The sequence below is a fragment of the Eriocheir sinensis genome, chromosome 51 (genome assembly GCF_024679095.1).
Source record: "Eriocheir sinensis breed Jianghai 21 chromosome 51, ASM2467909v1, whole genome shotgun sequence".
Classification (NCBI taxonomy): Eukaryota; Metazoa; Arthropoda; class Malacostraca; order Decapoda; family Varunidae; genus Eriocheir; species Eriocheir sinensis.
In genome coordinates, this window is record NC_066559.1 from 3,132,634 (window position 1) to 3,145,767 (window position 13,134).

General features: G+C 46.1%; 1 protein-coding gene across 1 annotated transcript; it reads right to left on the reverse strand.

Annotated features, from left to right (window-relative positions):
* Positions 1 to 9,585: 9,585 nt before the first annotated feature.
* Positions 9,586 to 11,464, reverse strand: LOC126982541 (uncharacterized). The gene is made up of 2 exons (XM_050834681.1): positions 10,823 to 11,464; positions 9,586 to 10,660 (listed from the first exon to the last, which is right to left on the reverse strand). Exons 1-2 carry the CDS (start codon positions 11,393 to 11,395, stop codon positions 9,677 to 9,679), a joined length of 1,557 nt encoding a protein of 518 aa, XP_050690638.1. The 5' UTR covers positions 11,396 to 11,464; the 3' UTR covers positions 9,586 to 9,676.
* Positions 11,465 to 13,134: the final 1,670 nt, after the last annotated feature.

Genomic DNA, 13,134 nt, shown 5'->3' on the forward strand with positions numbered 1-13,134 from the left:
CAGGATTGCCAGATTATCGTATTCACCACATTGTATTCATCCTTTTTAAGACTCAAACTCTCGTACCTACACAAATGACGATATAAAATTGAAGTTAGCGTTAAAACTCCTATTTATTGATGTTTCTACGAAAATACAATGCGATGAGTACGATAATTTGGCAACGCTGAATTGACCCCTCTTTCGGCCACCTCTTTGGATTCTTTTTAGGAGCAGCGACTAGCGGGTTTTTTTTTCTTATTATTGTTTCCTTTTTTTGTGTGCCCTTGAGCTGTCTCCTTTGTTGTAAAAAAAAAAAAAAACCTCGTCAAACTATCACTAAGCTCATCAGACTACCCATGGAAATTCCCACCACCCCTCCCGAAAACTTACTATATGTGGGTGTGTAAGCCCCCAAAATGGTTGAGAATATGGGCCCTGGCTCGCTACCCGAAAAAAAATAATCCTATCTCTATTTACTACTTAATCTGTATACAGCTGAGGGTATGTAAATAAAAGCAGAGCGCTGTTCCCTTGCACGATTTTTGAGTTTGTTTTTAATTAGTCTCTTCTTCTTAGGTCTTTACTTTAGCGGAATCGTCCTTAATTTATGTTTTCTTTCTTCCACCACCATCACCACCACCACAACTACTACCACCACCACCACCACCCCTATACACCACCACCACATACTACCACCAACACCACCACCCCTATCCACCACCACCACATACTACCACCATCACTACCACTAACACTATCACCACCACCACCACCACCTCTTACAGCCCATCCTTATAGCTCAGGCCACTCCACGCCCACCCACGCCAAGGCCATTGTGAGGGGCGTCAAGGGGGGGGGGGAAGGGGGGCGGGCGGGGGCGTGAAAAGCGAGGCCATTTGTCTTACCTTTGTTTTAGGTCTAGGGAATTATGGGCTTGATGCGTCTTAATATGAAAGCAGACGCGGCCCCGGCGAAAAATGAAGAGAAATGGTGTGTGTGTGTGTGTGTGTGTGTGTGTGTGTGTGTGTGTGTGTGTGTGTGTGTGTGTGTGTGTGTGTGTGTGCTTTCATTGTGTTATTCTCCATCCGCTATCAAGTCATATGTGTGTGTGTGTGTGTGTGTGTGTGTGTGTCAGCCATAGTAATTAAGATATTCCTATTATGGATTTTTTTTCATTTTTTTTTACATCGGTAAGTAGGTGGTTCTTCCTCCTCCTCCTCCTCCTCCTCCTCCTCTTTTTCCTCTTCCTTCTCCTCCTCCTCCTCCTCCTTCTTCTCCTCCTTCTCCACCTCTTTTTCCTCTTCCTCCTCCTCCTCCTTCTCCTCCTCTTTCTCCACCTCTTTTTCCTCTTCCTCCTCCTCCTCCTTCTCCACCTCTTTTTCCTCCTCCTCCTCCTCCTCATCGCTCCCCTTCCTCCGCCATTGTCTCAGGAACATACGAGTTGGCTCTGCGCCGCCCGCGTTTTCTCGCGTCCAGAAAAACCCTCAAAGAAAACGACGCCATTTACATATTTACAGCGGTGACATTTATTAAATTTTTACTTTATATCTGCGCGTGGCCTCGGCGTTTATCTCCGTCACATTGACCCTTGAACATTTGATGGGACGAGATTAAGATTTTTCTGTTGCAAGATTAAGAAGATTTTTACTGTTGCAATATTCAGAGTTCTACCGTTACAAGATGTTTTTTTAATATTTTTTTTATGACCAGATGAATATTTTTACTGTTACAAGATTTCCACTGTTACGAGATTAAGATTTTTGCTGCTGCAAGATTAAGAAGAAGGAGAAGGTTTTTACTGTTGCAATATTCAGATTTTTACCGTTACAAATTTTTACTATTATCACAAGATGAATATTTTTACTGTTACGAGATTTAGATTTTCGCTGTTACGAGTCTAAGGAATGTACACTTAAGCGTTTATGTACGGGGAGGCAATGGGGAGACCAGTTCATGCATGGGCCGAGAAGTAAGCCATTATTACCCCGGGGTACGGGAGCCGTGTGACATCCGGGTTACCACAGTTCACCCCCCCCACGTGTGCCCATTCTTCGATCAGTCCGGACTTGGATTCAAACCCAGACCTGATGACTCGTAGTGTTTATCATTCAGGTGCGAAATAATGCACAATAAAGAATAGTGGTGGTGACGTACGTAGCATGCCTAGCTATAGCTGTGTGTGTGTGTGTGTGTGTGTGTGTGTGTGTGTGTGTCAGGCGCGGACCCAGGAATAAAGTTTTTTTGGGGGGGCGCCCGATGCCGGGATTTTTGCGGGTGGAAGGGGCATTAGCATTACCGGTTCGCCATTCTCGGCAGTCCTGCTCCTGAATAACTGGTGGACTGACCTGACTCAATGGGCATAACGACCTGGACTTGGTGCCAAAGAATTCCCTGGGCGGCCAGTGTTTCTCTTCGGAGCCGAATGAGACGGCCGATTCCTCTGTTAAAAACATTGTTATAGCTGCAGCGCGCTCTTGAGCTAGTTTTCCTGTATCCGCTCAGGACCATGGGGGAGGCCCGGGCCCCCTAAGCCCCCCCCCCCCCCCCATGGATTCGCCAATTTTTTTTTTTTTTTGTGTGTTATTTTATGAGACTGATCCTTCTATCATCATGTATATCATCCTTTTGTTTTAGCTCCGAAGATATTAGTATAATATTGGTTTTCTTCCTCAGCAGTATTTTCTTCTTCTTCTTCTTCTTCTTCTTCTTCTTCTTCTTCTTCTTCTCCTTCTCCTTCTTGTTCTTGTTCTTCTTGTTCTTCTTGTTCATCGTCTTCTTCTTCTTCTTCGTCTTCTTCTTCTTCGTCTTCATCTTCTTCGTCTTCTCCTTCTTCTTTGTCTTCGTCTTCGTCTTCTTCTTCTGAATGATGAAAAGTTGGCCTTGGAGAATCATTGTTACTGGAGGGAGCGTCGTTAGAGAACAAATCTTTCCCGCTTGAGGTGGAAGGAACGGCGAGGGCAGTTAACTCCCTTTATAGTTTTGTTATTTTTAGCGATATTCACACGTTTGAAAAAATAAACCACTGAGTTTAATAAAATAAAGTTTTCTTGAAGCTGTATGTCATGGGTTAGTGAATGATATCTACCAATGACCCCTGCACGAGTCTTTGTGGCTGGTGTGTGTGACCCTGAGCAGATCAGTGCCTCAGAGGGCCAGTTTTTCTTTCCTTTGCCACTGTAGACTGCAGAGGTTGTAAAAACTCCTGCAGGAAGAATTTCAAGGCAGACATCTTCAATGCAAACTTAGCATCCGATAGTTTTGCCTTCCTCCATTACATTTTGTTCATTCAGTTACTTTTACAATAGAAGAGGGAAGCCAGAGGTTGCTTCAAAGAAAACCAATAACCCGTGACATGGTGCCCCCACAAATAAGACAGAAGGAAGTATTCGCCGCTGTGCTGCTAAAGTACTACATAATTGTACCAAAGCGCACATCCCTGCCCCCTCATGCCCCACTCGCCATGATGGTCGAGGGGGTTGGTGTGCCCTGCCCTGTGGTGGGTTGGGGCGGCCCGTCCTGTGGTCAGGTCCAGAGGGTGTCAGCGTGTCAGCCAGCGTGGCGGCGGCCTCAACCTGCAGCTTTAGGGATAAAGCCGCGGCGGCGGCCTCACCACCACCATGGCGTGCTGTGCCCGACAGTGGGCGCTGCGCCAGACATGAGGGAACACGCCGCTTCTGTTCTCGTACAAGACGAACTTTTCCAATAGCGTGTCGTGGCGGGGTGAGGGCGGAGACGGGGCGGCGGCAGACGGTGCGTTTCCCGGGTCCGCCGTGAGGGTACACGAGGATCCTTGAGGGGGGAGGGCAGCTGTGCGGCGTGGCGGGCCAGGCCACTGACCTGTTACACAACGGCGCTGCTGACCGTACCACGCTGCTGGTGTCTGTCCTCGAGGCCGCTGCTATATTTGGTCTGTGTGTGTGTGTGTGTGTGTGTGTGTGTGTGTGTGTCTCTATATATATATATATATATATATATATATATATATATATATATATATATATATATATATATATATATATATATATATAAACAATTTAGTCGATCATGTTTATGAGGCAGTGGTGGCGAGCAGCAGCTTGTGGCGGCGGGGGTCTGGGGAGGTGACTGTTGCTGCCCCTCCGACCGGCGGTGCCGCCGGTCCATCACTTCTGCGTCGTAATGTGTCTGATGTTCGGTGGCTAGCGTGCTGCTCATACTCCCTCCCTCGACAACAGATGTCACGCACAGGCCAAACTCGTACACTGGATAGTCTTTAAAATGGTTGATTTTCGCATATTTAGCGGAAATTGGCAGCTTTTTTTTCTCATTTTACAGCCCATAGATGCCTTGTGTTTTTTCCACCAATTCAGTTGCTTAGGTGGATCTAATTTCAAAGTGGCTGCATTAATTATCTCATAATTGCTTGCTCTAGGGTGGCGAATTACGATACAGGCGCTGAGTGGTGACGATGGCTGGGTGACAGGCATGTCCGCTGTGTCTGGGTGAACGGGTAACGAGTGTGGTGACGGGGGTTGCCTTAACTAAGGGGTGACAGCTATGGGGACTGTAAGGGCGACAGCCTGTATACATACTCGTACCAGGGTGAATCGGTGACAAGTGTGGTGATTGTGTGTCCAGGGGAGGGGGGGCGCTCACTGCGGGAGAGGGTTCTGGCAAAGGGAGAAAGGACACAACAGGAGAGAGAGAGAGAGAGAGAGAGAGAGAGAGAGAGAGAGAGAGAGAGAGAGAGTCCTGGAAGTATGTGGGATTAGCTGACAAGGAAGAGGATGACAAGGATAAGGTGGAGGAGGAGAAGGAGGAAGAGGACAAGGGAAAAGACGAGGTGGAGGAGGAGGAGGAGGACGACGACGATAAGGAAGAAAAGGTGGATAAGAGTTGAAGAAAGAGTAAGACGTGAAGAAGGGGAAAAAATAGATGGAAGAGAGAGAGAGAGAGAGAGAGAGAGAGAGAGAGAGAGAGAGAGAGAGAGAGAGAGAGAGAGAGAGAGAGAGAGAGAGAGAGAGAGAGACTTTAAATTATATATTCAGATCACAACGACCCATTAGTCCAAACTCTGCATTTTTGGATTAGCGAATAATCTGATGGAGGAAATGGCAGACGAGTTTGTTTTTAAATGAATCCATTGTGCTGCACTGAACCACTGAAGGCGGGAGTTTATTCCATTCTCGCGGTACATCGTTGAAGAAAAATTGTCGTTCTGAATTTATTTGTTTACAGTAAAGCTTTGTGCCATTATTTCCCGTTCACGACGTGTCAAGGATCGTAAACATTTTTTTTTTTTTGCATTTCTAAACCCGTTGAGTAATTTGACACGTGTTACCCAACGTTGAATACCTGATTTAGCAATGTTCACGTGGGGTCTGATTAAACTATTGTACAGAGGTATTATTACATCTTTATTCTTGAAGGAGAGTTTCTATCGGTGAAGCCCAGCATTCTGTTCGCTTTATCCACAGCATTAGTGTATTACTGGGAGAATTTGAGGTTTGGCGAGAGAGAGAGAGAGAGAGAGAGAGAGAGAGAGAGAGAGAGAGGTGAAGTCAAGTGTCCATCTACGATACATTCAACTCACTGACTGGCTGGCAAGTCCAAATAAAAATCTAAAAATATCCCAGAGCTGCAGAGGGGCGAGTTAGCTTATCTTTAAAGAGAGAGAGAGAGAGAGAGAGAGAGAGAGAGAGAGAGAGAGAGAGAGAGAATGAAAGCCGCGATACGATCAGTTGCAACAAAAGGAAGGAATTCAAACCCTTCTCTACACTAGGTTTTATTTCTGTTTTCAATCTTCTCCTCCCCCCGTCCCCCCCTCCTCCTCCAATTCACAGGTAAATGCCGAGTAAATGAGCTTAGCGGCAGGTAAACACGAGCGAGGGAATGCCAGCCTTGCCTCGCCCACTCTTTGATCCAACAAACAGCTCGCTAACGATACTGTAAAGGGAGATAATGACGCTAATGACTCACAGCGATATATAAGGAAGTGCATATTGACGGTAATTACGGAGAGTGAAATGTTAGGAAACGCATGTTAACAATTAAATAGAAGTCACGGAGCGGGAGTCTTCTTGATGAAACAGACAGGTTGCTAATGAAACTGAGAGGCTAGCTATATTAGGGCGTTATTAAAAGACACATTCGCTTCTCACATTATCTATTTCTAAAGGTCAAAGAGGGGGTCAATCGGGTTCCAGTGAGTGTTTCTACAGGTTCATGGTACAGAGGAAGGGTCACACTACCACCAGGGTCATGGAACTACTCCTGGAAATGCCCACAACTCCTACGAAAGCCCTGTCAAATTATAGTGTTCTTGGGCAATGAGATGTCTGATAATACGACCCGTAATGTGTGATGTGTTTCAAAGCTAAATATAAACACATGTAAACCAACCAAACACGAGTAAGCGAACGCCAACCCCTTTGCAACACTCTGTCCCTGATCCTACAAACAGCCCGCTAATGACACTGAAAACGGAGCCAGTAATGGATTTAATGGTTCAAAGCTTGATGAAAACACACACCCGGTCAGGCAGGTAAATACGAAGAACTTGCATCATCGCTCTCTAATTACCTCCACACCTCGCTAATGAGACCGACGGGGAAGCAATAATGACTGCAGTGGTTCAGAGCTCAATGTAGCCTAAAGTTAAATGTGAAAGCAGGTAATAGGCGAGTTATAATTTTTTTTTTTTTTCGTGTGTGTGTGTAGAGGGAAGCACTGTATTGGTTCTTCACGCTCGATTATTCACTCTCGATTAATGCCAGATTATCGTACTCAGAGTCTCGTATGTACCGGTTTCTGAGCCATAGCTATTCCCAAAAACACCAATAATTAACCGCTTTAACGATAACTATATATGGAGGCAGTTATTGGGGTCGAGGAGGCAGTCGGAAGTCGGAAGTCGGCAAACATAGGAGGCTGAGTACGACAATTTTGCAACGTTGGTAAAGTCGCTCGCCAGACAGAATAACTAATAAGAATACATAGATTTTTTTTAAAAGACTCCATTCTGCCGCCTCACCTCAACAATCTCCAAAAGCCGAAAAGAAGATTAATGGCGTTGTGAGTGTCTTTTTAAATCCATGGTTCAAAAACTTCACTGAACTACCGCCAGCCTCACAAAACTCCCCAGGGAAATGCTGACGACTCCTACGGAAGCTTTGTTAAATGTGAGTGATGGGGGAACTGAAGTGTTTAAATACTGACTCTTAACTTGCATCCTTTCAACTCTCTGACATGAAACTGTTTAACGGTGATAACATTTTAAGTGCTTCAAAGTTATATTCAAGAAGCACAGATAGACTAAGGGCCATATATTCTTAAACATTTCGGAGGCCAAGCACACACGTTTGGAGTTCTGGGCATTTCCGTGGAGGGTAGGCCTAGTTTTATAACCCTGGTGGTAGTTTGCCAGACTCAGACTCGGAGTAAAAGAAAGAAAGTATGGGAGACAGACAGACGGACCGTAGATAAGTAAGAAGGAAAGGCAGACAGACAGACGAAAGGTGAAAAAAAGGCAGACAGGTACCACACGTTCTGGGCATTTCCATGGAGGGTAGTTTTATAACCCTGGTGGTAGTTTGCCAGAGCTTCTGTAGTACCGTGAACGTGAAAAAATAACACTCACCCGATTGATTTTTTTGGGGGGGGGACTTTTGAAATAGTTGATATGAGAGGCGGAAGCGTTTGAGAATTCCACCTTTTTTTTAATTTTTTTTTTACAGTAGAGGAGGCAACTTGTAAAAAAAATGAAGTAAAAAGTCGCCTATATAGAGAGAGGACGCCAGCCTCGCAACAAGCCCTCCTCGATGACACTTAATACCTCGCTAATGATGCAGAAAAAGAGGATAACGAGTGCAATGTATCTAAGGTGAATTGCATTAGACTTCATATGAATAAGTGCAATATGAACAACTTGTCTCCACCCCAGATAGAAGGAAAGGTAGATACGAAAGGAGAAAGGGAAGGAGGAAGTGGATGAAAGAAGGAAGGGAAGGAGGGAATGGAAGAATGAAGAAAGGGAAGGAGGAAGTGGAAGAAAGAAGGAGGGGAAGGAGGGAATGGAAGAAAGAGAAAAGGAACGAAAGGAATGAGAGAAAAAAAGCAACATAACAAAAAAATGACAGGAAAGAGAAACAGACAGACAGACAGGCTAAAAAGTAAGGCAGATAGACAGACAGACGGTACCAAAAGACAGAAGGAAAATAAGATTGACAGACAGACAGACGGATCAGATGAAACAATGTAAGGCGGACTGACTCAGACTAAAAGAAAGACAGACAGACAGACCATAGATAAGTAAGAAAGAGAGAAAGGCAGACAGGCAGACCAAAGGAAAGAAAGGCAGACAGACAGGGCAAAAGAACGAAAGAGAGGCAGACAGGAGAATGAAAGAGAGGTAGACAGACAGACAGATACCAAAAGAACAAAAGAAAGGCAGACAGACAGATAGACAGACGGAGCAAAAGAAGAAAACAAAAGTAGATAGGCAGACATACCAGATGAAAAAATAAGTTACCAAGCAATAAAGAAGTGAACTGTGACGCTTCCTCAACTTAACCCGCCTTGTGAGTGTCCCAACAAGTGGTCCTGTGGGGAGGTGTTGCCTCGTAATAAACAGTGCCCACCTTATACTCGTAATTAGAAAGTTCGAAGATAGTGAACGAAGCCGAGCAGCATACAACGAAATTAACGAATGAGGTTCTAAAATGCAAAACTGTATAGTATTGGAAAATGTACGAATGAGGCTGCCTTTTTTAAGATTAGCTGTAGTACTAATCAAAGGTATATGATTTAAGGTTGTTAGGGAAAGAGCAGACGAAATGACTTAATAGAGGACTTAATGAAACTGCGATTGCTGAAGAAAATGAAAAAGTAAACACGAAAGATCAGTATTTGAAACTTATTATAATCCGCTCCTGAAACTCTGCAAAACAAAAGAGAAAAAAAGGGTAGATACAGACAAGAAAAATATAAAGAATAGAATAATAAGCAAATAAAAAGACCACAATAGGACTACAACATCATCATCATTCCTTTGAGCCACATTATGGATAAAAAATACAATCAACAGTCCTCTTTTTTTCTTGATCGTATGAAACTGCTTGATGACAACCGAAAAATAAATAAGGATGTTTCTGCCCGCTTCACGCTGTCACGATAAGCAGGCAAGAGGTGAAGGTCATTAGTCTCAAACACATCTGGCTATCATTACGACTATTTCCTAAGGTCACGGAAAAGATTAACCTTTTTTTTTTTTTGGGGGGGGGGGGAACTTTCCCGTTCAAAATGCATAAGCTCTGTAAAACTATCGCTAGGATCACAAAGAAGTCCATGAAAATCCCAGCAACTTTTACGACAAGCTCTTCAAACAGGTGGTATCGATATGTTGAAGTGTCAAAATATGAGTTGTTAGAGATTGTAAAGTATGCAATGATGGGGTTAGATTAAAATCCTCTTCCAATCAACTTGATCCGTTCCATTTCGCCCCTTGGACCGAAACTCGGAACCGGATCACGATGACTCGACAAAACCAAGTCATCCGTTGTAATCTTGCTGGTGAGGTGGTTATGAAAACAGTAACAACAGCAACAACAACAACAACAACAACAATAATGATAACAGAATATTTAGATTAAGAGAAAAGATATGAAACACGGTGTTAATGCGGCCGTCACGGGTCACAGGTAAGTCTGTGAGTCGCTTACTCAGCCTCAGCGGCCTCGCGCCTCCGCCACTCGGCGATCTCGTCTCGCATGTGTCGGTGGCACCGCAGGACGGCGTCCCTCTCGCCCTTGATGTGCAGGGTTCGCCTGACCCGCACGATGCTGACGCCGTGGCTCCGCCGCAGGTCCTCCAGCTGGCGGTCACTGGGTCCTGCGATGCGGGAGATGAATCTCTGAGGCACGGTAAGGCTGCGGTAGGCGAGGGACGCTGTGGCGGGGGCGGCAGTGACGGTCACTGGTGCTGGGGCCTGGCCCTGAGGGGAAACCTCCCTGTCTGTGGCACTTGTACCGCCCCGAGAGGCTTCTGCGTGCTGGGGTGCCTCCTCTTGTGTCGCAGCGACATCAGGGGCTTGCTCCTCTTGTGCGGCAGGAACATCAGAGGCTTGCTCCTCTTCTGCGGCAGGAACATCAGGGGCTTGCTCCTCTTGTGCTGCAGGAACATCAGAGACTTGCTCCTCTTCTGCCGCAGAGACATCACAGGCTCCTTCCTCTTCTGCGGTAGGGACCTCAGAGGCTTCCTCCTTTTCTGCGGCAGGAACATCAGAGGATTCTTCCTCTTCAGTGGCAGGAACATCAGAGGCTTCTTCCTCTTCTGCGGCAGCGACATCACAGGCTTCCACCTCTGCGGAAGGAACATTAGAGGCTTCTTCCTCTTCAGCAACAGGGACTTCACAGGCTTCTTCCTCTTCTGCGGCAGCGACATCACAGGCATCCCCAACCTCGTGCACTGCCTCGTCAAAGTCATCATCTTCCACCGGAAACACCCTTTCTGGGAGATCCTTCCGTTCATTGCAGGTGTCATCGTAATTGCAGGTGTCATCAACATTGTAGGTGTCATCGTCATCGTCAGAGTTCGCTACATAATCTTCCACCGCAAACACCTTTTCCAGGTAAACTTTCCATTCGTTGTAGGTGTCTTCATCGTTGTCGGTGTTCTCTTCATCGTCTTCCACCGCAAACACCTTTTCCAGGTAAACTTTCTGTTCGTTGTGGGTGTCTTCATCGTTGTCGGTGTTCTCTTCATCGTCTTCCACCGCAAACACCTTTTCCAGGTAAACTTTCTGTTCGTTGTGGGTGTCTTCATCGTTGTCGGTGTTCTCTTCATCGTCTTCCACCGCAAACACCTTTTCCAGGTAAAGCTTCCATTCGTTGTAGGCGGCGTCAGTGTTTCCATCAGTATGCATGGCCATCTTTCCCTTGCCGGGCTTCTGTTCCAGTGGCCATGTTGTGGGAAGGCCCTGGAATTGCTGACTGGCCAGCTGAAGACCGACCTTGTCATCGTAGATGTACAGGAAGAAGCTGCCAGGTCGGCCTCCATCCAGCAGCGCCTCCAGGAACTCTTCGAGGCTAACGCGGGCCTTGCGAGTTGCACCGCGGCGGTACGCCACACAGATCTTGACCTGCGTGGCTTCGGCGTCTGGTTTCCCGCTGCACCTGAAGAGGTACTCCAGGTCCAGCGGGGCAGTGAGGGAGGTGGGGCCGGACGCCTCCGGGAAGGCGAAGACGGCCACCCCCCGCGAGCTGAGGGCTCGCCAGCACCCCCGACGCCGGCAAAGGGTGATGGTCACCTTGCGGGGCCGCGCCCCTCCGCTGGCGCCGCCGTCGGCGGCCAGCACGACGCAGGTGCCGAGCACGGCGCGTCGGATGTCTTTGCTGTGGGCTTTAGGGAACATCTCGTTCACTACTTTTGTCTTCATTCAATTGTAAATGTTTGACAAATGTTATGGTGAACGAGGCGGCGGCAGTTACAACAGAATGAGTTGGTGGCGGCCGCCGCCCCTTGCACGGCAGAGCCTGCCCTCACTGCTGCCAAGGCTCAGTTTCCTGCACTGTGTGTGTTGGGGGGAGGGGGGAAAAAAAAGAGAAACAGAGAGAGAGAGAGAGAGAGAGAGAGAGAGAGAGAGAGAGAGAGAGAGAGAGAGAGAGAGAGAGAGAGAGAGAGAGACAGACAGACAGACAGACAGACAGACAGACAGACAGACAGACAGACAGAGAGAGAGAGAGAGAGAGAGAGAGAGAGAGAGAGAGAATCATGTTTCGCTCTAGCATAACTTCGTGAGATTACAATGAAACGGCAGTGAAAAAAAGAGAAACGGTAATAATGATAATAATAATAATAATAATAATAATAATGTTCTCACATTCCTTTTTTTTAATGCTCCTCACCTATGTGTCACCTGCATGCCAATTTCATGATGGAAAGAGGAGGAGGAGGAGGAGGAGGCGTTTTTTGTTGTTGTTGTTGGTGGTGGTGCTTGAAAAAAGATAGAATAGAAGAAGTAAGAAGAGGAGGAGGAGGAGGAGGAGGAGGAGGTCAAGGAGATGCCAGCTCGGGGTGAAGGGAAAAATTGAATTAGAGGAGGAAAGGTTAGAGTGTGAAGAGTAAGAGGAGAGAAAAAAAGAGAATTTGGGAGGACAAAAAAGACGAGGAGGAAGAAGATGATAGTAATGAAGAGGACAAATAAAGACGAAAAAAAGGGCGATGGATGAAAAACAAAAAAATGCTTCTCGTTATCTTGTAAGTCGTGTCGGTTTCAAGTGATCTTCTGAGGGTGGTATGTGACTGTTGCTTTGTTTATTTTGTTCATTTTCTTGTTTATTTATCCATCTGTTATGTTTTTTTTTTTTTTATTAATGGAATTTTCGTTTAGTCCTGCACTCGAGTCAAGAGAGAGAGAGAGAGAGAGAGAGAGAGAGTGTTGCATGTAAATATTCTCATTAGCATTTGGTAGTAGTAGTAGTAGTAGTAGTAGTAGTGTGGGTTATAATTGTGGTGGTAGTGGTTGTAGTGATAGTGGTGGTGTTGGTGATGATGATGGTGGTGATGGTGATGATGATGGTGGTGGTGATGGTGGTAGTGACGAAGGTTGAAGGTCATGATAATTAACGTGACCGGAAGCTGTCATCTGCTCCTTTCCTCCTCCTCCTCCTCCTCCTCCTCCTCCTCCTCTTGTTAATACGCAGTTTATTTTCATCGCTTTCACTTTTTCTTCCTCCTCTTCCTGGATTTTTTCTTTTCCTTCTTTTCGTTGTTGTTGTTGTTGTTGTTGTTGTTTGTCTTCATCTTGTTGTTTTCTTCTACTTTTTCTTCTTTTTTTCCCCTCCTCAGTTGCCTCCTCCTGCTCCTCTTCTTCCTCCACTACGGGCGGGTCGTTCTGGCAAAGGGAGAAGGAGGGACACAACAGGAGAGAGAGAGAGAGAGAGAGAGAGAGAGAGAGAGAGAGAGAGAGAGAGAGAGAGAGAGAGAGAGAGAGAGAGAGAGAGAGAGAGAGAGAGAGAGAGAGAGAGAAGGATAGAATCATTTGAGGCATTTAAAAGGAGTCAGTCGTGTCAGTAAAAAGCTTAATGAGGTGCTGACAGCTTTTCCTGGATGCAGAATGAGTGTGTGTGTGTGTGTGTGTGTGTGTGTGTGTGTGTGTGTGTGTGAGAGAGAGAG

Coding starts and splice junctions, on each gene's coding strand:
- LOC126982541 (XM_050834681.1), bottom strand. CDS start 11,395: ATGAAGACAAAAGTAGTGAACGAGATGTTCCCTAAAGCCCACAGCAAA. Junction 10,661..10,822: donor GGAAGCTTTACCTGGAAAAG/GTGTTTGCGGTG, acceptor TACCTGGAAAAG/GTGTTTGCGGTGGAAGACGA.